Genomic DNA, 26631 nt, shown 5'->3' on the forward strand with positions numbered 1-26631 from the left:
TTTCAATGGAAGGTTTTAGAATCCCAGCTTGTGGTTAGACCAAACCTGTCCAGTTTTGCCTCACAGACCTTGAGACAGATATTGCATGATCTATTTCTCTGCCCCACTTCAAGACATGTGGTTTTCCATCCCTCTATCTATAAGATCGGAAATGTTTGATCAATCTATGACCACAACTATATTTTTCAAACCAGTCCTGATCAACAATGCTATGGACAAAGATGAGAGAAACAGAACATTACCCAATGCATGGATCATCATATACTTTATTTGCTGGAACCCAGGAAAGAGGTAGCATTTATCAATGCTAAGACAGACCCAACTTTTGTCCTTTAAAGTTAGTTGACCCGGAGACCACTCAAGACTTCACACAGGACAATACAGATACATACACAGAACAAGTCCCCTCAAATCCCCACTTGCAGAAGTTAATTGACAACTCAAAGCAACAGATGACAATGATCATAGATGGGAGCTCCACAGGGGAAAACTCAAATGCAAGGTGAGCTTTCATTATTACAAATTTTAACGTGATATTTCTTGCAACAGAATATGACCATGCAAAAGTAGGCATCCAACAAAGGCTTATGAAATTGAGACAGTTAGGTTATCACTTAGTCCAATAAGTTCATATGGACAGTAGGACAGCAAATCAAATGTCTAATACCAAATGTTTATTTGGCATATGTAGTTCAGAACCACTGTATCAATGTAGGAACTCTATCAATCTATTAGTGGTAACAAAGTAGTACACAAGTATCTAAGACATCCCCCCATAAAAAAAAATAATTTAAAACCCATGTGTGCATGTTTGATTGGTAGCTAATTATGCTGTTTTCCCATCTATGTACATAACAAAGAAACCCAATAATTAAATATGGGCAGAGCTAATAATGCGCAGATAAATTAAATGAAGTCAAAGCATAAAAGGGCATAACAATTCTAACATAGAAAACCCTTTTAAAAGATGAAAAGGAAAACCACAAGATTCTAATTTAAGAAAAATATCCATTATAATCAATAATATGACTCAACATTGTCTATATAATGCTACAGGGTTACAAATAAGTCTTCCCTAGTTAATGTCAGAGACTAACCCAAAAAAAAAAAAAAAACTCTTCCTTGGATAACAAGATAATTCTCACTGAACAAGATGGATTCATACGATTACAATACTCTCTCCCCTATATTGAAGTGACAAACACAGGAATAATTGTAACTCCTTTCATTGTTTACTTAACAAATAAAACAGCGCTACACCACTATCCACATACGAGGAATACTCCTTCTGTGTGCGTATGTAATTCTATGCGTCACCATTATATATCTATGCAATTTTGTGCACTCTCTTTATGTCGCTTTATGTTAATGTCATTTTGTACAACATGGAGCACCCCCTTTGTGTTTCAACCTTTCCTTCTTTTCTCTCCAATCACGGCCACTATAATGGGATGAGAAAAAGGTTGCCATCTCATGGCAAAGATGGCAACAACACGAGGATATCGCAAGAGAAGTGTGCACCCTTATGTATTTTTTCTTCATTCAATTGATTTCCTGTTACTTGAATCACTATGAGAACTTTATTGAATATACCACCAATATCTCCTAGCAATCGAGTAAGAAGTTAAAAATTAATAAGGTTTGTAATTCATTATCAAGCACCATCGAGTGAATTGATTCAAAGATGCACTCTCTCTGATGGACCAGGTCTTGGTTCTCGTATCAATACCATTGAATTAACATCTTTTTTTTCATGTCCTCCATTGAAATCAACATGTTATTTTTCTCAATTGATGGAGGCCAGGTTCTCCTCAACCGTCCATATATCTAGTTATTAACCAAGTCCAGATTATTAGATCTCTATCAATCTATACAAATAATATCTAGACTCTTTCATCAAAAAAAAAAAAAAAAAAATCTAGACTCATGTTCCTCTCAAAGCAGGTTTTAGGCCCACATTTAACCTTTTACCGAGAAAAAAGAAAGGCCCACATTTAACCTAACATATACTAGAAAAATCTACAGAATCTAGTCATATTATTCCCCTAGCTCTATCCCAGAACAGAATTAGTATCTCCAAAAACAAAAAGGGAGGGAATTAAGAAATGAGAAAACATCAAAAGCCAACCAATCTTTCCAATATCAGACTCACACGCGCCATTCAAGTGCATCCAGAACCAGGCCCTACACACCCTCGTGGGCAGAATTATTATTACCCACAATGGTACCCCTCGTTCCTTTCTTTCTACTTATTTATAAGCCCAACCTCAATTGTTTTTCTCATTCTCGCCAACCTATTTTAGCCTCTCTCTCTCTCTCTCTATCTACACAAGATGAGGATGATAGATTTGGGAAGCCAAAGAGGGCCTCTCCACATTATAGAAACGTCAACAGCGGTCGAGTGCGGCAGGGAAATCAGATACCGGCGATCATTTCGGTCACTGGTGGAGTGCATGGTCCCTTGTTGTGGCTTCCAACCATCACATGAGTCAGCTTCTAGTGATACTGAGTCGACTCACGGGTCATCAGTGACGGGCACTTTCTTCGGTCATAGGAAGGGCCGAGTCAGCTTTTGCCTCCAGGATGACTCGAGGAGTTCTCCTCTTTTACTATTGGAATTCGCTATCCCCACCTCTTATCTTGCAAAAGAAATGCAACACGGGTTGCTTCGGATTGCCCTGGAGTGTGACCGACATAGATCTCACTCTTCCACAACCTCCACCACCTCCACCACCTCCGTCACCGCCACCAACAAATTCAACTCATACTCATATTCCCTCTTCAACGTACCCGTATGGTCCATGTACTGTAACGGTCGGAAGGCGGGGTTCGCCGTGAGGCGTCAGATGACAGAGAGCGACGCATCCGTGTTGAAGCTGATGCAGTCGGTGTCTGTGGGTGCTGGTGTGTTACCCATGGAGCCGAAGTCTCAGGACGGGGATCTCATGTACCTGAGAGCGAGTTTCGAACGAGTGATTGGGTCTCCTGACTCTGAGTCATTCCACATGATTAACCCAGTTGGTAGCTCCGGCCAGGAGCTCAGCATATTCCTGCTGCGATCATGAGTCATGAATCGTTTGTTGGTAAAATAGAAAATCTACTTCTTCTCCTTTCTTCTTCTTCTTCTTCTTCTTCTTCACGTACTGTTACTACTTACTATATTGTGTAAAGATTTTCCCATATATGATGATTAAATTACTGCTTAGCCATCATTCTCTGTTGGAGAAGATAGAACTTAATTAGCTATTTGAATCAGAAAAGAATGGATGAAAATTGGTGGGTCCAATGATATTCTTTGTCACTCATTTATATGTTAATATATGATAAGCCATGACTCTTCTTTGCTTGCTATATTTGCTACTGGCATTCGTCAGCTCTACTGGTTGTGGCCGACAACTCAGCTTTTTAGCTAGGTACCGGTCTCTCAAGTCTTCAGCTAGATGTTCCACTGACACAAGCCAATGAAATGACTGCATAAAGCATCTTAGGGTGTAGTTTTGTGAATAACTCGTTCTCCAATCAGATGGGATCATGGGAATACTATGAGAGAGAGAGAGAGAGAGAGAGAGGTGTCATATTCTTTTTCTCTTATAAAGGAAGAATGGCCCTTTTCTATCTCATTGTCTTCTTGTTTCCTTCCTCTTTAAAGGTAAAACTTTAGTGGGGTATGAAATAGAGGATCCATTTTTCCTTAAGCTATGGTGGGTTGAGGATTTCCCTCATCAATGGCTATTATTGTGTTTAGACAAATGTCACGAGTCAGGACCAATGAGTGTATTTTAGACCTTTAACATATATAGCAGGAACTAATAATGCCCTTAGATTTGTGGGTGAAGGAAACTCTCTCTGTTAACATTTAATCATCAATGTATCTTATATGGGCAATGAACGTGTAAAAGTGTAGGTCTGATTTCAAACCCTTTTTTTTTTTTTTATCAATGTATTCTATGAGCCTAAGGTGCATCTCACACATTTTATACTTTATTCATTTTTTTTTTTCATTGAATCATACATATAGGTTGAGGGGAAAAGGAAGCTGAGTAACATTAGTGTCATACCATACACCATCAGGCTCATCACCATGTTTGTGGTCTGTGGCCTGATTTTGCGGTGGGTTTTATTTAGGGTCACCTTTTATTTATGGTGGGATTTGATTCCAATTTCCAATTCGGAGGACCACTAGCTATTTGTCCATCCTTAAAAGTGTGAAAAGACCCAACAATATTGATGATCAAGAATGAGGACCCAACCAGTGGCCTCTTTTCACCTCTTCCGTGGATGATTTGATTCAAACTCTTTAACCCTAATAATTCAATCAGTTTTCGCAAACAAACGAAACCCTGGAGGCCTGGACCGCGTGTGATGTTAGCATTTTAGCAGAAAAAAAAGTAATGTGGGGTTAGGCATGAAAGCTTAGATATGGTGCTCCTCCCCTTTTACTGTTCTCTATTGTTTTTTGGGACGGTACATGGATGCTGGGCCTGACCATTGGCCCATATCCACCAAGACGCTTGTTGGGCCTAGCAAAATAATGGAATTCCAGTGTCAGGATCCATGTTACCATGTGTGATAATCAGATAGGTTTGTGTAAGGAAAAAAATTCGCTACTGCCCGGGTTGCTTCAACCTTTGTTCACAGTCAAAGAAAAGTGGCTGCAACCCCTGCTCACAGTCAAAGAAATGGAATAATTCTCTGGGTTCACAAATACCCTCCTAGATCATAGTATTTTCAAAAATAGAATAATTCACAACCTGGACAACAGCCAAGTTTCGTTCCTGGTGTAGTGGCCTTATAGTCCTTCCAGTGAAATTAGTAAAACCGTAAAATATACTTATGCCATAGAGTTCAAGCAAACATTATGGTTTCGATGAAAGTTATAAAGTTTTAATCCCACATCAATTTTTTTAGGTCCTTTGCCTTACTTGAAGGAATTCTCCCCACTCAACATCATAGGATTTTGGGTTAAATCTTCCAACATATTATTAGAATCCATGGTTCCTTGTTTCTTCCTCTCGCGTTATCTTCCCATGTGTATCACTGTTTCTTTCCCTTGCATGATATGAAACCAGTAAAATAAAACAACTATGAACATATATAAATCGTCTCATTCCAAGGTTCTGACAACATTATTATATCTATCTATCCACCGGAAGCTTCGATTTTCAAAGAACTGGCCAAGAAATTTTTATGCACAACTTATTGAAGCCATCAGCCATGGATTTGGCCCAAAAGGTTTTTCAGTTGGGCTGGCTTGCTCCTTGGATTTGGCCTGATCAGACCTTCCCAATTCAGATCCAAAATGTTTTTGGGCTGGTTTCGGTTAAAAATGACCCAGTTTGATAGACTGAATGCGACATTTTTAATTCCCTGCTTCTTGACTGATGGGCTTTTTTTTTTGGGCCGGAGGAGGAGGCTGGTTCAAAAGGTCTTTATGTTTAATTATTTCCATCCTCATAAAATCTACCTCCCATCTTTCTGCCCATGGGTGGTGAATTTATATCATCACAAGCTTCAACAAATGACCATGATGTACCAGCTGGTTGGGCTTGGAATTGCTTTCATTGGCCTAGACTAGACCCAAGCCCAAGTTGCATATGGGCTGGACCTAACTTAATCGAGCCCGAACGCTGGCTCTGCTTAAATCCATTGCTCTGATGTTCATGTAAAGCAAAGGCTTCTTTAATGTCAACACTTGGTTGGTAGGTGGGACCAGAAATTCTTCAAAGTTTGTCTAAAACTGGACAAGTGACCCATGACGGGAATATATGGCATCTCCCAGCCTCCGTTTGGCTTTAAATATACGAACCAAAGCATTTCAGTCTAGACTCTAGACTCATAGACCGAATTGTATCCTGGGCCTACATGAGACATGAGTCAATTAATCCAGGGTGCCAATAATTTTATTTTAAAAATTTTTTTTTTTTTGGGGGTGGGGGGTGTGTGGTAGGAAGGGTGCTATAACTCTCCAAGTGAATTAATTAAGTTAAGTGGGCCAGAAATATTGTTCGATGGTTCCTGCCAGAGCCAGACTCATAAAGGAAATATTAGCTGCCCATGGTACTTTTCATCTATTTTATTTATGTATTTACTTATTTTAGTGGATGGTGGTGGGGTTGGCAAACTAGTAGTTTAATTATCAGATATGGTTTTTTTTAAAGAACTTTTATGAACTTTTATGAGGTATTATTTTCAGAAATTGTCCTTGGCATACAAATGGTAAAAAGAAATCAGAGGAAACGTTTTCATGGGAGAGCGTAGTTCTTACATGTATGAGAGTCAATGAAAGTGCATGAGAAAGCATTCATAGAAGAGTCATTTTTTCCTTTCATCGGGGTGAACTGGTCATTTCGCCCCATGTGTTTGGACGCAGGGACCATTCCATCAAAAAAAAAAAAAAAAGTAGAATTGATCTAGTATTTAGTATGAACCTTATGACAAGGTCTTCAAAATTATTCTTCGAGTTCGTAGAATGTTTTCAAATAAAAAATCATTACCCACTATTGATATTGTTCATGTAAGATCATGGGAGAAGTGAATTTATAATCGATTCTAATCATGCCCTCAAGACTAGAACTCAGACATTTTCCAAAACTCAGACATTTTCCATGAGACCCAAAAATTTGGTATCTGAAACATTTAGACAAGGTCCTCAAGAGTCAAGACTATTCTTCAAGTTGTATAGCACCACCGTATCCAAATAACTGCATTTGATTATAAACAACTAACCAGTCCTATTCAATTTTATTCATTGACAATGCATGATAGAATGGGTGCCCTTTTTATCTGGGCACTGACCAATTTTCTTCATTGGCCAAAGGATCAAGAAGTCAAGAAATAGGAAAAAAAATTCAAGAGAATCATAAACTAGAAATTTAAAGAATTTTTTCTTTTGAAAGCATTAAGTTTTTGCATCACCTAAGGTGAAAGAGAACAAATGATGATGTGAAACTATGATTCGACCTTGGGTCATAATTTTAGGTATCATCCTAATTGGAGTGGTTAGGCATTGGATGTGACTGATATCAATTTACTACAATACCCTTATATCCGTCCAGTACATGATTTCTTCTCGAAATACTACCCACCGACACCTATGTTGGAAATTGAATTGAACTAATGAAGCTGTTCTGATAATACAGTTTCAGTAAATAATATGAATAGACGAGGTGTGATATTTTATTGTCTACTGACCAAATGGTAACCCCACGTACATCATTGAAGAGGGTCCCGGTGGGTTGGCAGAACCAGTTAAACAGGGGAACCCTAGCAAACTAGGGAAGGAAGGTTGGAAGGGGACCAGTGGGGATTGTGGTAGTTGCTACTTGGGACCCCTTTGTTTGGTTGTACATTCAGAGGCGGCACGACACAGTCTTTTTCTAATTACTCCCCTTCCCACATGGGCATTAATCATTCTCGGTTGAGTTGATGGATTAAACCAAAATCAAAACCAAACGATTAAGTCAAAATTCAGCTTTTTCTAGATTGGTTTGATGGGTTCTAACCGGGTCTTTATCGGTTCAATTTTAATCATTTGATTATATACATTAAAAATTACTAAAAACAATGATTATCCGGCTTGGTTTAGTGACAAGGGCTTGGCCTCATCCAAGTTGAATGGGTCAGTTTCGATTGGTCCAACCAATTCTGGCTGGAAATTGACACCGGAGACCCAATATCCATATAACTCCAGTATTCCATACCACATCAACATCATGGCATCAATATCTGAATACCTCATCTATGTTCTCACTCTTATTCTCTCTTCTCTTCTCTTCTCTTTTATTATATTTTGATTAGATCTATGTCATTGACCCCATTCAATTGAGATTAAGACTGGAATTATTGTTGTTATATTCACCATTTCTCCACGATGAGGTTTTCCTTCTTTGACTTCTTATGGGGATATGTACTCTTTCCTTATGGATTAGTCTTACCTAATCATGCAATGTTATCATTCTGGGTCCCTTGTGCTTTATGGGTTAGGGGAACTGAAGATTGTTAAGTATCTCCTCCTCCTCCTCCTACCCTTCAGATCATCATTACTGCTTACTTCTCTCCACCTAATACACTTATGCGCTAAGTATTATACACCTTCACCCCTAAACAAAAACAAAAAGTCCACTACTTTTAATGCTTTATCATCATTAATAAGCGATAATGACTTATATTTTATATCATTTTCCAAACCCATAACAGAGTTACGGACCAACAGTCCCAACTCCCAACTCCCGACACTCAATTTCTATTTTTATTTGAGTTTTTTCTAACAGACTCTTCTGGATTACGTGTTTGAGAATCAATTAGTTCAACTATTTCTGGTGGGTCTTAAGGGATTTCATCGTTTGGGAGCCCTGTGAACTGTGAAGAGGATCTAAGATTATTTTCTTGTATGAAAGTAGTTCAGACCCACTCCAACTATTGCTTGGGTGGGTCATGAATTATTTTTCTGAGGTCGGTTAGAATGTCGCTGCTTATTATTTACTTTGGCTACACCATTTCTTTCCTGTAACTACAGATGCCGGCTTTCTCAGCCGTCGTTCCATCTTCTTCTTCTTCTTCCTCCCCCTCTTCCCACATTCCCAAAGCAATATGTGCAAGTGATGAAAGCATCATTTCTGAACATTCACGTTCAGTTTCTTCATAAATTCAACTGGGCTAATTACAGAGCTTGACACTTCACTAGTTCTGGTAAGGGTTCCATCCCTTCCTCGTTTTAATTTACTTCATACTATTTCCTTCCGAAATTGTGCAGTTGATGGGTTTTACTTCGACGGGCTTACATTACCCAATTTTGTATCCTGCTAATTTGTTTCCACTTTGCTTCTTTTATTAGTATTTGTGGTAAGTAAACTATCATATGGTTTCTCTCCAGATTTTCAGGAGTTCATAGAATAATAAGGGGGAATGATGCTACATGCAAGTGGCTGCTCATCTTCTTCATCTTCTTCATCTTGTCCTTCTTCTTCCCCGCGTTTGTGCTTGTGGAGGTAAAGTTTGTAGCATTGGACAAGATTCTCTCGCTTGCTATTAATTTCGTTATAGTTCAATTGAGATTTCTGGGATTGGTGGTAGTTTTTGTGGATTGGGATGAAATAATAGTTTGTTGGCTAAATTACTATATATTTTTTCTTTAAATGGAAATTGCAGTTTTTAATTTCAATTTCTGAAAGTTTTTAAGTACTTGTGTCTCCCCAGTCAGTGAAGATTAAAATGGAAATTAAATATATTTTACTGATAGAATTGCTAAGAGTTCAGTTTTTCAACGCTTTTTTATTGGTTGAGAGCTGTGAAGTTGAAATGCTTGGGGGCTTTCACATTGTATGATTTTCATCATGCTTCTCATTCTTTCCCGTTGTTGCTTATGTTATTGACATGGTTATATTTGCAGCCCTGCTAATAATGAATCACATGTTGATGGACTAAAAATGTCACCTGGATTATCCTGCCATTGTAGTTCTGTAAGCTTTCTAACTTTTTTCAAAATTTATATGCTCAAAACTCATATTGTCTCTAGCCTTGTGTATCAATTAAACTCATTTTATTCATTGTTATCCAATTAAACAAAATTACCCATATCATTCTGATAACATTTTTTTGGATGATGTGGCCCCATAAATTCCTGTAAATTGAAGCCATGAGAAAACGCCGACTTGGGTTTGATGTGTTACTTTGCAAACTGGCTTATTTTTGGAGAAAACATTCAATAAAGCATGTATCCTTGCAAGAAGTCATGGGCAATGCCATTCATGATGTCTAAGTAATTCAGAGGTGTTGTAATTTATTGGATAACAGTGATATACAAGTACAGTCCACATTGTTCTCTGCTTAGACTACGTGAGGTCGAGTTGGCAAGGAAGACATAATAAGGAAACTACCTTTTTCACAATAAGTCATCCAAGTGATCTCTTAACTTTAATGTACAGGAAACATATAGCATTCACAAGCATCGATTTCTGGGTAACAGATTTTTAATGAAACTGTGCTAAGATGCAATCCTTTTCCATTCTGACTTTCTAATTATTTATTTTTTGATCTGTGAGACATCGGGGTTAATCTTTTTGTTTGTCTACTTGAGAATTAGATATTAGGATGGCCCACTGCTAGCCCAAGTAATAAAGCAACTTAACATCTATGTTTGACATGCAGATTGCTAACCCGGATGTAACTTTGTCTGATCAGTCTTTCCTGCAATTGGTTCTGGAGAAATCATTGCAGGATAGGTCCGATGCGTCCCGTCCTTCAAATGGAACTCCAATGCAGAAGGTTACCCATTTATTACATCTATCTTGTTTATGTTTAGGTTTAAAGGTTTCAGAATCTAAAGGATGCATGTGTATATTGTAGATGTCTCAATCTTTTCAGTGATATATCAATGCCAAAATATTAATCTTAAGAAAATCACTACTAGAACTGGAAATATGCTTTTGGGATTCATGGCTGTTATTCTACACATGGTGGTGGCTAAAGAAGTGTTGTTTTCAGTTTCGTATCGGTAGAAGTCAATTTGGAGCTAAAATGTAGTTGAAAGTACCAAAAGGCAGTTCCTTGCCATTTGGGAATGGAGTGACTAAACATGATACCAAAAATCTGAAATAGTTTATGTATGGAATTCCAAAAAGAACCTTAAATTTTTAAATCTCATTAACTGCTCATAAATAACTTTAAAAAAATTAATATAGTTGGGGACTATCCACTGAAATTGGTTGACCGGCTCTCTTCTTAAGAAAAGTGACTAACTCTGGGAATACAGCGCCCTGTATTCAACCTTGCTTCCCAAATTACTCGGCACAATTGCTTAAAGCTAAGGTACTTAATCTTGCAAAATTCTATCAGGGACCCTATCGATGGGAAATTCTATTAAGTACTCACTCAAATTTAGAGGTTTTTAAACTTTTAGCACTGAGGATAAGCTAGCATTTGGTATTTCCTTTAATCTCGTCTTTGATTACAATTATGGATTCATTGTTTGATGTTGTAATCCATGCATCGGGAAAGGAAAAGCTCCTGTTTTCTAATTGGTGATTTCTGGATAGCTCATGCTTATTGACCTGTAAAAATCATATTCATTAGTTCTTTTTTATTTTTTTTTTGGATGAATAAATAAATATTCATTAGTTCTTAAGCCTTCATTTATTGTATTAACTTGTTCTTGAAGGCTTCCAAGAAAAACTTTGTTTTATCTTTGTTTTTTATCTATATTTTTACTGTTCTTTGTTTTTGGGCTCTTGAGTTTTTAACCATTGAGGTGTGGAACAGTCTGCTGCAGAACTGGTAACGGAGATAGCAGCACTTGAAGTTGAAGTTATGATTTTGGAGCATAATCTTCTCTCACTTTATCGGAAAGCTTTTAAATACCATCCAGCCACCTTGCCTTCTGCTGTGATGGACAAAGGTTCTCAATCTCCTCTTCCATGTAAGACCGGATCACTGGTGAATTTAACAAATCTGTCTGGTGGCCACAAGGATACTGATATGCAGAGAGGTACTCATGCTTCAACTGAGAAAGATCAAACTTCGCATGATCCAGATGATTCAGATTATCAAAGTTATCATTCTTTTTCAAAATTTACATCTAGAAGGGTACGTATTCCTCACCAAATACCATTTTAGTCAGAGGAGCAGTTTTGAGGCTCAAGCCTCAAGCCCAACGAAAGGGGCTAAATTTGAAATTACATCTCAAAGTTTTAAACTCTAGATTCAGATTAAAAGAAACCTAATCTAGTACTAATTTTAAACCTATTTTTATCTCTCTCTTCCCCTTTCTTGCCTTCACTTTTATTTATTTATTTAAGAAAAGTAGAATAGCCCAGTATATGACCTACCCTAGTAACCCTTTTGAGCATGTACAAACTCTACATATTCAAGGGGATGAGCTATATTCTCTCCCTAGTTGCTTCGTCTATAGATGCATGATGAAAGCTAATTATATATTTGTGTTCATTACCTGGTGTAGCACTATTTATCTAACTCAATTCATTGCTTTGTCCTTTTTTTGTCATTTAGGTTCTCTATTTTATTTTAGTAGATACATTTATTTTAGGAAACCTCTCTCATCTGAAATTTTTTGTTTATCATGTAATTCACAGGATCTAAAGAGAAATACATCGAGCCATCGCAGCCTCGCTAATCTCCTTTGTGTTTCCCTTACGGATGTCCCTGAGAGCCCTGATAGACTTTCTGAAGACATTATCAAATGCATATCTTCAATTTTCTGCAAACTTGCCAATCCGCAGCTACCTCATATAGGCTACTCAGCTTCTCCTTCTTCATCCTTGTCCTTCTCCAGTACCTTGTCTCCTCAGGATTTCTGTGATATTTGGAGTACTCGATGCAGTGAAGATGCTTCGTCGAATCCTTGTCAATTTGAAGAGCTGAAAGAAAAAAGTGACCCTTACAAAGAAATGGTGGAAGTTTTGAGGATATCTGTGGATGATGATAACTTTAACTATGCTGCAACTATGCTGCAAAAATTCAGGTTGTTCTGCATGCTGCTCAAATAGTTAAATCCATGGGTTTAATTTTATTATTTTGGTGGATTTAGTGAATATAGATTTGAGTTTGGGTTTCTTATCCCACCCAAATGATATGGAGAATCATGTGAGATCAAACAAACTCTAAACAAAGAAAAGGAGAAAAGAAGAAACTGCTCAGGTTCATCATCATTATATGAGATGAAAAATCTAGTTCCATCATTTACGGTTGTCTCTTGCCATGTCATCCACCCCGTGTTTATGGACCATTTTGCAATTTCCTCAATCCACTTAATGATTTTCCTTTGCCCATTTAGGCGACCTCCACCAAATTACATGAAACTGGCCCCACCATTGGTTTCTTCTGTACATGTCTGAACCCAATTCTCCTTCATTCATTCATGTAGTGGAGCTACGTGATCACCTCAGATTTACTTATCCATGATTCTACCCCTTCTTGGTCTTCCCAGCCATCCATCCAACATCGTTGTTTTGGACTTCATTCTTGGTATGAACATGCTTCTATGTTAGTTCTAAAACTTTCTGCACATTCTCAAAGGAAGATGTCATTAATCCTTCCAAAAGCTTTTCCTCTGTACTAATCCCAAATTTTGCAGGTCATTGGTTGGACGTCTTGAGAAGGTTGACCCTAAGGAGATGAAGCGTGAAGAGAAGCTTGCATTCTGGATCAACATTCACAATTCCTTGTTGATGCATGTATGTCTTTTACTTCCCATTACTTTTCAGTGTCCATGCAGATTATAGGAAGCCACATTTCAGGAAATCTCAAAGGATAGGTTTTTAGGTTGATTGTCAACCCAATCATCTGAAAGTAAATCCAATTAGATTGTCACCATTCGTGAGTGGACACCATAAATACTTGGGACGACATTATCCCAATCTGGCATGTCATAAATTACGACATCACATTGGCGAACTTGTAGGCTGATAGGTTCCCTTGCATGTGTGCCATCTGCTCTCTGGTTCAGCAATAGTTTTAACATGTATAAGACCTTAATTTGACATTTTATGTGAGATTTTCTCTTCCCCAGTTAGTTGGGAAAATGGCTTACTAAATTTGATTATATGGAATTTTCTCTTACAGGCATATTTAGCTTACGGAATTCATCATAATCGCATCAAAAGTTCATCTTCAGTACTAAAGGTTAGACCTCATGTCCTACCTTGTGTACCATGATTTTATGTAAGAAAACTATGCTCGTCTTATTCACTGCAGCATTTTTTTAAATGTTCATCTTCAGGCAGCTTATAATGTTGGGGGCCATTCCATAAATTCAGATGTAATACAGAGCTCCATTCTAGGATGCCAGCCTCACCGTTCAGCACCGGTATGGTACTTGAGCAACCTAAGAACCTAAGAAAGTAATATTTTCTTCAATTTCTGTAGAGAATATAGAAAATAAATTCTGAATTAGTTAACCATGGATGATAGGCTGGTAGCATTAATGGACAATAAAGAAGGAAATGTTTAAGCCTATTCTAATGAAAATTAAGTCTTCTGACGCATTTATAACAAACCTTGACTGCAGTGGCTACACACATTGTTCTCACCGGGAGCTAAGTTCAATACAGGGAGTAATGGACATGTCTTTGCCCTTGATTACCCGGAGCCACTAGTTCATTTTGCACTTTGTTCGGGAGCATACTCAGACCCTGCTGTATGATTCTCTCTCTCTCTCTCTCTCTCTCTCTCTCTCTCTCATTTTAATTCATGAAGGATATAATTCTCACCTGTAGGTTCGAGTCTACAAAGCAAGCAGTGTATTTCAAGACCTCAAACTTGCAAAAGAAGAGTACATTCAAGCTAGTACCTACATCCACAATAACACGAAAATTATCCTGCCAAAGCTCCTATATTACTATGCCAAGGATGCTTCTCTAGATTTACCTGGGCTATTGGAGATTGTACATGCATGTGTATCCAAAACGCAAGAGAAAGCTATCCAGGAATTCATAAAGGGCAGAAGGCTAGACAAGCACATTCAGTGGGCACCCCAAAACTCTGCCATCCGGTATATAATCCACAGAGAGTTGGCTCAAGGATGAGTATCGATACGATCAGGTCTTTTTCTGTATTATGACATGTACTGTTGTAACTAGTAATATTTTATATATCATAAAGGTATTCAAAGGCAAAAAAGATGAAAGCTTTATGAGATCCCGTTGAGCATTCTTTTCATTTGCCACTTTGTTAAAAAAAGTTTCAAAAATGATCTGGCCTCCCTGAAAAGGTTCAGACAATATATTGGAAGCTAGGTACTTACAAGGCAATTAATAGAACACTATTGACAGGTCTGCGCAATTAGTAGATGTATGCTAGTTGTATGAGTTGGTGCAGCAATGGCAATGGTAAACACTGTTGTCCAATTAATTATCTGAACCTAAGAAATTTCTAAGTGCAAAGATTAACTCAATGGCATTCAGGTGTGCCCGTTGCAAGTCTTTGAAGCACAAAATGTGAGAGATGTCCTGATTCATTGCCCAAGTATCCAGAAACTATGTGATTGACCGATAGTTCGGAACAAACTGTCTCCAATTACATTCAGATCTTTTTCATTACTATGAGATGAAGTAAGTTCCCTACATTTGCATGTGAAAATATGAATAAAGAACAATTTATCAGGGGCTAGCCTAAGCCAGCTGATGGAGTACAATTTCAAGAGCTTCCGTTGAGAGTAGGAGCTTTCTATAATCTAGAAAGATGACTGGGGAACAGAGGTGAGGATGTTCACATTGTAGTGAACCTACCATTGTTCCATAGCTGTGTTTCTTTTTATCCATTTCTTGTGGGGGTTGTTTGGTTGGTAAGAAAAAAAAGAGAAATACATAAATTCATCATTAGTATCATCATTACTTCTGTCTTCTCCATTTTTCACTGCACTGAACCTGACCTCTCTCGTGAGACCAAAATCTATCCCATCTCATAAGCTTTACTGATTGGATGGGGCTGAAATTTGGTAGAGTTGGCCACATGGCAGAATACAGCTTAAAAAAAAAAAAAAATCTTGTACTAAGGTTCTCGCTTTGCTGATGTCACATTTAACAATTTTTGGGATTGGATCAGAGTTGCAGGGTTCATAGTATGGGATGATGCATTGTTGAGTTGAATTAGAGAAGCAGGATTTGGGATACTGCTATTAGTATTACTTCATATTCAGGCAAGTAGGAAAAAAAATAAAATAAAATGTTCCTTCACCTACCTCTTAAATGTTAAAGCAAACCCTTGAAACATACATTGATGCTCATATTGATATATCCTGAACGAAATGCATGCACAATACACTCCATTTTGCAAGAGGGAAACTCCCAGGACCATGAGTTCAGAAGAAGCTAAAATATCACAGAAAAAAAGAGGTAATGACCATAATACATCAGGTAAGTCCATCTATCAAACCAAACTTCAAAACAAACTTCTTTTGATTACATTCCAGCATTTCACTTAAGCTGCAATCTATGTTCCTCTGTTTCAAAAGCCTCTGCCTCAACTCCAATCTCTTTTTCAGACCATGTCGAAAGAAGTCGGGGTATTCTACCACTTCATCAATTTGTCTTCCCATCACTTCTACCAAGTACCTAATTCTCGGCTCTAAAGAATTTCTAATACTCTTAATTAAAATAGGGGGATAGCCGGTAATCAAAACTGGAACCTGTCCATCTCCAAAACCACATTTCTTCAGATAAGTGAAATTGGGTTTCAAAACTTTCTCGACATCTCTACACAAAACTTCGGGGAAGCTCATTGTCACTCTTTGGAGATCAGCCTCTGTTAGACCTATTGACTTCAGAAACAATGATGTAGGGCGGAGCCTTTTGTCAACACTGTAACCCATAATAAATGGGTTCTTCACCAAAACCTTGCCAATCATTCCTTCCTTGCTCAGACCCAGGCTACCAAGAAAATCCACAATTTGAGTTAGTTTTGATTCAATGCTATAGCTGATGAGCCTTGGATTGAGCAGCAGCAACTTACCCACTTGCTTTTCAGGAACTCCCAATGCCTGAAAGAAGGCTAATAGAGGACAAAGCTTCTCTTCCACACTATGGGAGAGTAAGTGAGGAAACCTTGTTATAGCAGATGTTACCTCACTCTGTTTTGTCCCCAGGGTTGCAAGGCACTGAACCATTGGCACAAGCTTCTCATTCAAGCCAAGGGTGAGGATCCTGGGGCACTTTGAAACAACAGATGGAAGTTTCCTCTCTTGAATCCCAATGCTTTTCAAGTAAGCCCAATTCTCAGAGGCTCTCTCTGTCTCTATGCCCTCTAAGCGCTTGCATCTTTTGAACATTTCATGGATGTTTTTATCATCAAAGCCTCTTTCCCGGAAGAACCCCAAAATGCTACCCTTTTCACTGCTACTGATCTCCATGTTTCCTGAAAAAGTTTGAGCAGAATGTGGTTTGAGACCCAACTGATATGAATATATGGAGAAAAATAAAGCCGTATATGTCGATGTAAAAAAAAGAAGAAATCAGACATCAGCTTTCTTTTTCATTTTTGGTGGGACAATCATACATCAATGTAGTGTCCCTTAACTAGGCATTTATAAAATTGAAATAGACTAAAAGAAGAAGAAGTCTAAAAGACTGGGTTTTATATTTTAGAAGGCCTACTGGTTGCCAATGGTGCCATGACAACACAATAGGAAGAATGCAATGTAAGATGGAAACAAATAAATAAGAAAGCCTTCACGTTTGACAAACCAGAACAAAATTTGGTGATTGAAATTGGCTTTTAGTATTTAGCTTCAAAGGACTATTAATTTCTAAGTTCGACAGGAAGAACAAATTTATCAGATGCCAAAATGAAGTATTTCTAACTAAGCATGGGCGGGTGTCATTAAACACATCTAAGTTCAAATTGAAAGGGGGAAAAGAAATCAAGTAAGCAACTTTTTTCCAAACTAGTATCTTCTAGTCACAAATTTGTTTACTCAATCCACTACAAACGGCCAGCAATCTTCCAATGAAAAGCCCTACGATTGAAATTTTGAATTATTCGTTAACTCATGAGCTTAAACGTGACAGCAAAGGAGAAAGTAATAGAGAAGACCCCAAGGGTTACTTTTCAGGACAAAAATAGCAAACATTTTCTGTAGTTAAGAAGCTTACAAGTTCATGAAATGCTATTGCCAGGCAAGAACCTGGTTTGAAATCTAAATTCCTCAAAAATTTTACTTAATAGAAGAATACAGAGAAGTAACTTCTTGTTTCTCAGGGAGTTGCATACCTTCTTGATATGAAGAGATAGTTCAGGCAAAGCTTCTAACCAATTGCAGAACGTAAGCAACCTTCAATAGTTGCTGAAGCGATGCCAGTTTTGAACCATTAGCCTTATCCGAAGGAGAAGCAGAGAGTCTATTCAAAGAACCGTAACGTGATTCTATTTCTATCCACCGTGATGCCCCTGTTTTTGTTTACACGTAATGACTTAAATGCCCCAAATTTCAACTTTATTTCTTCATTTGCCCCCCAAACCCAATTTATCCAAAAGCCCCAAAACCCTAACGGCCTAACCAGTAAACCCTCTATTCCTATCGCCATCTCTCTTACCCTCTCTGTTGAAGAAGTTGCAGAGGAGAAATGCCAGGTAAGGTTTCTAGGCTCATTCTCTCCAGACTTTTCAAACCTCTCCCTCATTCCTCTGAAAGAGTTTCGAACAATAATTCAACGATACCTCTATTGCATCATTTTAGCACAATTCATGATGGCTACAATGACGACGAAAAAAGGAACCAGAACCCCCAAAGTCCTCCAGAGCCAATACCCAACAGACCATTGAGAGGAGAGAAACAACGCATCCCATCCGAAAACCGTTTCCTCAGAAAATCTAAGCTCGGTTACGATAGTGATGATGATGGTGGTGGCCAAAGAATGAGAGGATCTCAACGTATTCCTCCGACCCAATTACAAAATAAACCCATGAGAGGAGGAATGAGAAACGAGAAGTCCTATACTGACCCCTTCACCCGCAAACTCGACTTTGGCAACGATCTCGATATTGACGAAAAGATGAACCAAGCCAATGGAAGTTCTACTGGTCAATTTACTGAAAGATTGAAGAGAGTTGAGAAGAGAGAGAATCAACTGGAAAATAGTTTCCTGGAAAAGTTCAAGATTGGTGTAGACAAGAAGGAAGAACCGCAACAAAATACTCCCAGCCTAACCTTTGATACGGCTGAAGACAAAGCAGCATACGACACACAACCACAAGATGCGGATGAGATTTTCAAGAAAATGAAGGAAACTGGCCTCATTCCAAACGCTGTGGCCATGCTTGACGGTCTCTGCAAGGATGGCCTAGTACAAGAAGCTATGAAGCTCTTTGGGTTGATGCGCGAGAAGGCTACCATCCCAGAAGTTGTAATTTACACTGCTGTAGTCGAGGGGTTCTGCAAGGCTCATAAGTTTGATGATGCCAAGAGGATTTTCAGGAAGATGCAGAATAATGGTATTTCTCCGAATGCATTTAGTTACAGGGTCTTGGTTCAGGGACTATGTAAAGAGAGGTTGGAGGATGCTGTTGAGTTCTGTGTCGAGATGTTGGAGGCTGGTCATTCTCCAAATGTGGCAACCTTTGTAGGCTTGGTTGATGGGATTTGTAAGGAAAAGGGACTAGAGGAAGCTGGAAATGTTATTGGGAGGTTAAGGGATAAAGGGTTCTTTGTTGATGAGAAGGCTGTCAGAGAGCATTTGGAGAAGAAGGGACCTTTCTCACCGATGGTATGGGAAGCTATCTTTGGGAAGAAAATCTCACAAAAACCGTTCTAGATTTACTTAGTTGAGTAAAAGGTTGTAAGTTCCGTTTTTTTGTTTCTTCCCAAACTGATCTGCTATATGGTTTGAGGTATAGCAAAGGAACATTTCCATCCATATTGTATTGCTTATCAACTTTCTAGATACAAAATATGTGATTGAATTGCCATGGCTGTTACATGTCAATGCCTTTGGTTTCTTTTCTGATGTCTCATTGTGCGAATTCATTTTCAGTGCTTATTAACTTTGAAGATGAAAACTCGGGTCTGTTGCTCCTTTTAACCACTTGAAGCTTCTCAATTCCAAAAATTTGTTGCTAAATCTTATTAGAAACCCATTCTGGAACTAGTAGTTCACTTCATACCTTGTAACTAACCTGTTTGCAATTGGATTCCCTTCCCAAGCTGGCAAAGCTTCTAAATGGATAGAAACTCTCTCAAAAAACTAGACAGAGGGCTTGTTACATCACCAGTGGAGAGGAACATTATGTTTAGATTTGAATTAAACCTGGGTGGAACCATGGACGGTGAAAGTTGAGTTGAATTTGGTAGTATTTGAGCCACTGAAGGTTCTTTAAACAGCGTTTTCAGAGGAGATGATGTAAATGAAGCACTGGTGGTTCTGGTTTTTCAACACTTACTATACTCTCCCCATAGCCAATGCCATATCACATTATAAGGCCACATAAATATTCTGTTTGTGTGTGTTCTTGTATTATCTTATCTGCTAGCTATTAAATTTCCCTCTTGATGGAAGCACATGCACACATAAACACAAGAATTTATTAAGGAATAAAGCACACAATACCCCAAGGGGTATAGTTCAGTTGGCAACCACCAACACCTCACGATTAAGAGGCCATGAGTTCAACTCTCTTTGGGGTCTACCTATAAAAAAAATTAAAATTAAAAAGAAAGCACAACAGAATACGTCATCTTTCTCCATGAAGAACATTGGAATTATTTTCATTTAATAAAATAAAAATTGGGATTGCCATAGACGCCAGCCTCGAGAGTTTTGCTCTTGGGAACTTGATGAAAGCCATAGCATAGATTGTGCAAAACTCTTTACTCAACTAAGCCTTTTTCCAAATTCAAGTTGGTAATGTGGATTGTGTTTTGACATCAACTTTATATAATGCCATTTTCTAAATTGAGCCACACTCGAAAAATTTGAAATCTAGTTGTTACAGGTGACAAAAACCACTGATTTTAGGAATTTTATAGGTCTGTGTTAGGCTTTGACAAATCTCAAACTTTTATCTCTAAAATGCAGTTTAACACCTCTGGGCTGAAACTTTGATCTTGTGCTCTAGAAACTAACTGACATGCACATCTTGTTTCTCTGATTTGATTACAGATTCATTATATATTTGGTTATGATCCAGAATTTATAAGCGTCAGTTTTGTGTGTCCAAAACTATGGTTTTCAATGAAATAAGCTAGATTTCTGGATTAGAAAAACTAAGAGAAAATAAAATTGAGTTCAGTATGCGGAATTTGGGGGGTGGGGGTGGTAAACATCTTTCTTTTTAACTTGGATTTTGACAGGTTTACCAGGTGGCATCAAAGACAGATAAACCTATCCGTGAGGAAGAAGATGCAGGATCCTTAACTGGAGCAAGTGGAAGAAATCCCTAGACTCTCTCTCTCTTTTCTTTTCTTCTCCTTCTTCCTGATGGGGGAGGTGGTGTGAGGGATGAACAGACAATAGACTATATTTGCTTTTTGTTTTTTTTTCCCCTAAAAAGACTAGATTTGCTTTGTTCCTCTTGTATTGGAATTAATTCACTGTTATCGTTGTTTTATATATTTGTTTATTTTTTCCTTTTCTGTTGTTGGGCAATGACTTTGGGTTTGGAAACAGGACTGGATCCCCATGGCCAATAGCCTGACACCAATTTGGTCCCGAGTTAACTTAGCCTGGGTCGGCGTGGTATCAGCCCCAATAGTGGGACTGGCCTACGAACAAAAATGTCAGAAAATTTTCAAAAAAATAGAATTTTGTTTTTAAAATATGGTAGGTTTATGTTTTTTCTTACTTCGTGGTTTTGAGATCCTTCTGTTTTTTTGTGATTTAAAGCTTGGAATATGAAAATACCCTAGAACCAAGTTTCAGCTCAAGTGAGCAAGGAGAGTCTCAAAAATGAAATCTGCAAATACTTGAATCCTCCAAATAGTTTGCTATAGAACTCCGAGATAGATGGAGTCCTATGCAAAGCTATCCTTGCTAACTTGGGAAGGTGGATGAGACATGTGTTTTCTTCTGTGGAGGTTTCGAAGTTCCTTTGGCAATTTTTTTTTTCTCTCTTGTAAATTTTCTAAAAGACTTGGGTCTGCAGGGGTATTGGGTCTAAGGATTGAATTTCTTGTGAGTGACATCTTAAACCTTTGCATTTTTGTTTTAGTGATGCCTCACTTTCAGCTGATGAGTGTCAATGGTTTTTCAGTATACCGGCTCTAACTTGTTACCTTACCTGGATTCATAGGAACTAAGTTGTTTTCAACTGCCAGAAACCTATAATTTGTGTATTTTGTCTAATGTCTCTCGTTGGATTAAGGATCTTAAGTTGTATCCTGCTTCTTTAAGAACCTTGAGCTGTGATATCCCCCCCCCCCCTCTGTTCTTTATCTGCTTTAATTTATATAACTTCGAATACCTTTGACAAGCCTACCAATGGTCATCCTATTATATCATTGGTGCTGGAAGTTTTGATTCAGCAACTAGTGAGATTGGTTGGGCTGTGATTATCTTATATCAAAGCCAGTTTATTTTTGTGGCTCTGGATAATGGCTTTACAGGGAATCAGATTGAGGCAGAGACAAGAGGTTTTCTTCAAAGGATCATCGCTGTGTGGCAACTTGGATTCAGGTCAGTAGAAGCATTGTTGGGTTTAGGTTACATGGCCTTGGGATTGTTAAATGTTCTGCTTGAGATACAAAGGAATTGTGTTTAGTTTGATTTTTCAGAAAGGGTTTCTTGCCCCAATAGTTATACATCACTAAGATGGACTACACTATTTAAATTAAGAGTTTTTTGGAAGATGATATAAGTAACAGGTGCGCTTTTTCTATAGCAAAAGATTTTTCTATCAAATACTGATCTTTGCTATTAAGATCTTTTTTATACAATTGTAAGTTCTGATTTTATACTCTATCACTAGACCTCTGTTTTCGACCTAATCGATAAAAGACCTTGAGTTTCATTAAAACCGATATTATGTACGAAGAATAATTTTATGTGATTCAAAGTATATCTTGTATTTAGGAGATGTGGGAATCCAGTGATGAAGTTGGCTTGCTATCTGTCTCGGCAAGCCTGGGTTGTGAGATGGGGAGGCTCTAATCAGGGGCATGTTTATGAGTATGTTTTATTGTTAATTCTGTAGTTTTATTTGTTTTGTTTTCATTTAAAAAATAATAATCTTCTCAAATCATCTTCTTTGTATAAGTTAAAGATTGGAATATGGAAACCAGCCAAAAATGATCTTACTACACAAATTCCAGCTCAAATGAATGAGAGATGAGTCAAAAAAACAAAATCTGCTAAACACTTCATTGTGTTCATATCTGTATGGAAAACTGGATATTGCAGAGAAGAAATCTTAAAAATATGCAATAAGAGATCGCTGCTTCAGTTATCCATGGAATACTGGTTGTTCTTAGCTCGGTGGTGAGTAATTTAGGGGTGCAAATTAGGCCCGGCGAGCTGGAGCCCACCCAAAAATTTCAGGGCTTGAGTTTGGAGTTCCAAGTGTGTACGGGCCGTGTCATGCCTGGGCTGAGGCCAACAGGACGGAGCCCGGCCTGGCCCGACTTCGAACAGTCTAAATTTGGGATTAATCATCATACTATCTGTTAACTGTAAATTATTGATTTATACATATTTAGGTTTAAATTATCATTTTCATTTTTTGTGTAAGAAAATTTTAGAAAGACAAACAGAGTTAAGCCCTAGGACTAGGCTTCGACTAAGATATCCCAACCCAACTTTGGGCTGAGCTGGGCTCAGCTGAGCCCTTATGCCCCTGGGCATGGACTGGGTTTTCAAGAGCCAGTCAAATCCATGGATTTAAGTATGTATCGGCTGATATGATACCAACACAGATTGATAGTATAAGTATTTTGTTAGGGTAAAATGGTTCAATCTAACCCAGGATATTGGTATCAGCTGAGACCGATATGGTTCACCAATGCTGTATACTAAAACCTTAGCCCAACCTGGCCCGGCTGTTTGGTGACACACATGAAAGGGTCTTCGTATTTATTTAGAGTATTCGAATTCAGATAATCCAGAGCATATTCTATCTGATTCAAATAGATCTAAATAATAAAAAATTAAGTAATCGATCCATTTACATCTTAAGGTGTAGATTGGTTCATTTGGTAGGAGAGAAAACACTCATCTCCCGTGAAATTCCAACCTGAAACCAGCAAGAGAAGTGGTTAAACTAATGTGCTTGAAGTCTATAAAATTGCAAGAATGTCATTTCATGATCGTTGCATTTTTGTAAATTTCCATCATTCGGACTCATTTTTGAGGCACCTTCCTTGCTTGTTTGGGTTTCAAACTTCACAATAGACTATAGAGGTGGTTAGGATACTTTTTGAGTCCCCATCAATATGGATCCATCCATATCTGCGAAATAGCAAGTGGTGAATTTTTTTTCCAGATCATATATACCTTGGGAGATGTGGTCCCTTTTGTATAATAATACAAATATATGTGATACCTATACGAATAAATTCATCCAATCTTCTTGTTGGATTCGTAGATGTATATCTATACTCATTAAGAATTTATTAAAACATGGAGAGAGCGTTACGACATCAGAGTGTAGTTTTCCATCAATAAGAGGGTAGATAATGAATTGTTAAGTAGGGTGTTTTCATGAGAGAGAATGTGTGAGGTCCAGAGGAAATATGAGATGGAATGCCTAAGAATTTATACATTGGCATCGTGACAATCATTTTTCCGTATTAAAACTTACATCTATATGTAGGGGTTTTAAACTTGCACAATAGTTAATTATCTAGTGTTGTTGTCTTTGCATAATAGTTGTTAGAGGGTCCAATCCAACGCCTTAATGCATTAGGTAGAAAAAGGTCATCAAGTATATGAGACTTTAACTCTATAAACTTCCAACATCTCAACACAGTGTGGTTTTGATAAACCAACAAAGGACCTAGGATGTGATACCATGTATGTAAATATGTCAATCCAACATCGATTGTTAGTGAAAAATCCATTTTGAAATATACTTGTGAATGCCCTTCTCTCATCAAATCCGCCTATGCTAGTTGGGACCTTGAATTTGTATTCTTGTATCATTGGATTTCTCCACCTAATAACTTAAGCTTTTGAGTTTAAGGACTAACCTATTTATTGGGGTTTTGTACAAAATCAACGACCTCACATCAGAAGTGAATGTATGGGCTGATTCAGTCGAAGTGATTAAACAATGCACCTATCACTGGTGCATTTCCAAGAAACACCTTAATGCAACTTAATTAGCCTAATAATAAACAATAAATTCCATAATTCATGGTTAAGTTGGTGGTTAAAGACTCGATCTTATTATTCCAGCTAGAAACCTCAGGGATTCACCCAACTTGTACGTTTCATATCTCAGTGGCTTCAGTACAGGCAGGTGAACTGGTGAAGCACTGGCTGGAGTTGTGAATTTAATTGCATGGAGAATGCTTCATTACTTATGAGATCCTTTAGGGGCATTAATGCAAATTCGTCAAATTATATGTAGATGACAAGCATCCCGTGATAGGTTGATTACTTAATGACAATAATTAAGGGCTGTCATTACAGAATAACCACGTGATTATCAAATATAATTATAGAAATAACGCGGTTTATCAAGAAATTATATCCAAATAGCTCAAGGCATCAGGTGGTTGGTGTTGTGCAGCCCACGTGCCACGTGGGCGGTGATAGTTTAATGCAGTAGGAGAGAGAAAGAGAACAATGGAGGAGTAAGTTAGGATTCATCCCCTCTGGCTCTCCCAAGACCCCCAGAGAGAGAGAGAGAGAGAGAGAGAGAGAGATTCCCAGGCCCCTTTGATATCTTTGTGATTTGGTCGGTTTCTCTTATTCCTTGTAATTGAAGGCAGTCAAACAACGTACTAGAATTAAGTAAATATAAGTCAGACCTCCATTCTGGGCCCAGCCGCCCAGCCCGCCCGGTATTTTCGATTTTGGTCCATTCATTGGCCTAGCTTAACAGACTTTTATCGGTTCATTATCGGGTTGTTACTAGTTCAGTTTCATTTTTCATGTCCAGATTCAATTTGGTTCTGTGTCGATTTTGATCAGTTCATTCGGTCACTCTTACTCGATTTCGGTTTCTATCAATTTTCCGGCTTGGTTGGACCAATTCGTGCTGGAAAATTGATACCCGGCCCTGCTTATAGTATAGATCATACCATGGAGTTATGTGTCGCACTGTGATTGGAGTTGACTTAGGAGATTAGAATTTTTTTTTTTTAATTTTACCGTTTATCATGTTATAATTATCCTAAAAAATTGTGGATCATCATCCTCATTCGGTTTTGATGGATATTTAATATTAATTAATAATATTTGACTATGGTTGGGATTCAACCAAATGCTAAAATATTGATTAAAATTTGCCGACCACCATGAGGCTGCTATAGATCAGCTGTAGCGGTCAATAACAGTTTGAGGCTCAGCACCGTTATGACCGTTAGAATCCTCACTTCTCTTGCATATAAAAAATGAAAAAGAAGATAGAGAGAGAGAGAGAGAGAGAGAATATGGAGGACTTTCTTAATTCTTGTTTAAGAGTATCTTTCTTGGACTAAGTTTTCTTTAAATTTTTTTTCAATTACATCTTCCAGAAAGGCCTTTAAATATTTTTTCAATTTCATCTTCCAGAAAGGCGAAATGAAGTTGACCATAAAAATGATGGAATTAAAGGTTAGTCAACATAAAAAGACACAAAGACAGGTGAAGTGGTGATCACAAGTAAAATTGGTAACTGCAAGAAAAAAAACCTTGGCTTTGGGAGTAGTAGTAGAGGTGTTGGCAATACCCCTTGGGTGTAGTTCCACTGGTTTTAAAGCTCTCAGTGTTAATGGACGTCTTTAAATTAAGATTTTTCATCTCTGATACAAAGGATAGGTGTAGTTGTATATAATTGGGGTTTATTTTTTTACCTGAACAGGTTCTGGAGCCAACTCGTTAAAAAAGAAAAAGAAAAAAAGAAAGTATTGACAACAATTACTGTTTTATGAGAAGTAAAGTAGTAACAACAATTACATCTTGGCTATGCATAATTAAAAATGCTTTTTTTTATTAAAGATGTTAAAGTGTGTTAATAAGAACAAGATTTTGTTTTGTTTTCCTTTTTTTT

At 37.8% G+C, this 26631-nt stretch overlaps 4 protein-coding genes across 6 annotated transcripts; 3 read left to right on the forward strand and 1 right to left on the reverse strand.

The window, feature by feature from the left end:
* Positions 1 to 2288: 2288 nt before the first annotated feature.
* On the forward strand, positions 2289 to 3209 carry LOC122073546 (protein MIZU-KUSSEI 1-like). The gene has a single exon (XM_042638135.1). The coding sequence runs from the start codon at positions 2334 to 2336 to the stop codon at positions 3063 to 3065; it is 732 nt and encodes a 243-aa protein (XP_042494069.1). The 5' UTR covers positions 2289 to 2333; the 3' UTR covers positions 3066 to 3209.
* Positions 3210 to 8196: 4987 nt separating this feature from the next.
* Positions 8197 to 14670, forward strand: LOC122072847. 3 transcript variants are annotated; one of them, XM_042637276.1, is made up of 11 exons: positions 8197 to 8688; positions 8873 to 8987; positions 9389 to 9458; positions 10180 to 10263; positions 11257 to 11580; positions 12087 to 12475; positions 13088 to 13187; positions 13576 to 13635; positions 13733 to 13819; positions 14021 to 14149; positions 14229 to 14670. In XM_042637276.1, the coding sequence occupies exons 2-11, from the start codon at positions 8905 to 8907 to the stop codon at positions 14535 to 14537; spliced, it is 1635 nt and encodes a 544-aa protein (XP_042493210.1). In that variant the 5' UTR covers positions 8197 to 8688; positions 8873 to 8904; the 3' UTR covers positions 14538 to 14670. The 3 variants fall into 3 exon arrangements, with proteins under 3 accessions (XP_042493210.1, XP_042493209.1, XP_042493211.1); XM_042637275.1 differs by having other exon boundaries at positions 8198 to 8688; positions 10147 to 10263; XM_042637277.1 differs by lacking the exon at positions 10180 to 10263 and having other exon boundaries at positions 8198 to 8688.
* Positions 14671 to 15714: 1044 nt separating this feature from the next.
* LOC122074135 (transcription termination factor MTERF6, chloroplastic/mitochondrial) lies at positions 15715 to 17868 on the reverse strand. Its single transcript, XM_042639000.1, has 2 exons — positions 17719 to 17868; positions 15715 to 16863 (listed from the first exon to the last, which is right to left on the reverse strand). Exon 2 carries the CDS (start codon positions 16856 to 16858, stop codon positions 15863 to 15865), a length of 996 nt encoding a protein of 331 aa, XP_042494934.1. The 5' UTR covers positions 16859 to 16863; positions 17719 to 17868; the 3' UTR covers positions 15715 to 15862.
* Positions 17869 to 17975: 107 nt separating this feature from the next.
* LOC122074134 (pentatricopeptide repeat-containing protein At4g38150) lies at positions 17976 to 19430 on the forward strand. Its single transcript, XM_042638999.1, has one exon. The coding sequence runs from the start codon at positions 18072 to 18074 to the stop codon at positions 19257 to 19259; it is 1188 nt and encodes a 395-aa protein (XP_042494933.1). The 5' UTR covers positions 17976 to 18071; the 3' UTR covers positions 19260 to 19430.
* Positions 19431 to 26631: the final 7201 nt, after the last annotated feature.

The sequence above is a fragment of the Macadamia integrifolia genome, chromosome 3, assembly GCF_013358625.1.
Source record: "Macadamia integrifolia cultivar HAES 741 chromosome 3, SCU_Mint_v3, whole genome shotgun sequence".
NCBI classification, from domain to species: domain Eukaryota; kingdom Viridiplantae; phylum Streptophyta; class Magnoliopsida; order Proteales; family Proteaceae; genus Macadamia; species Macadamia integrifolia.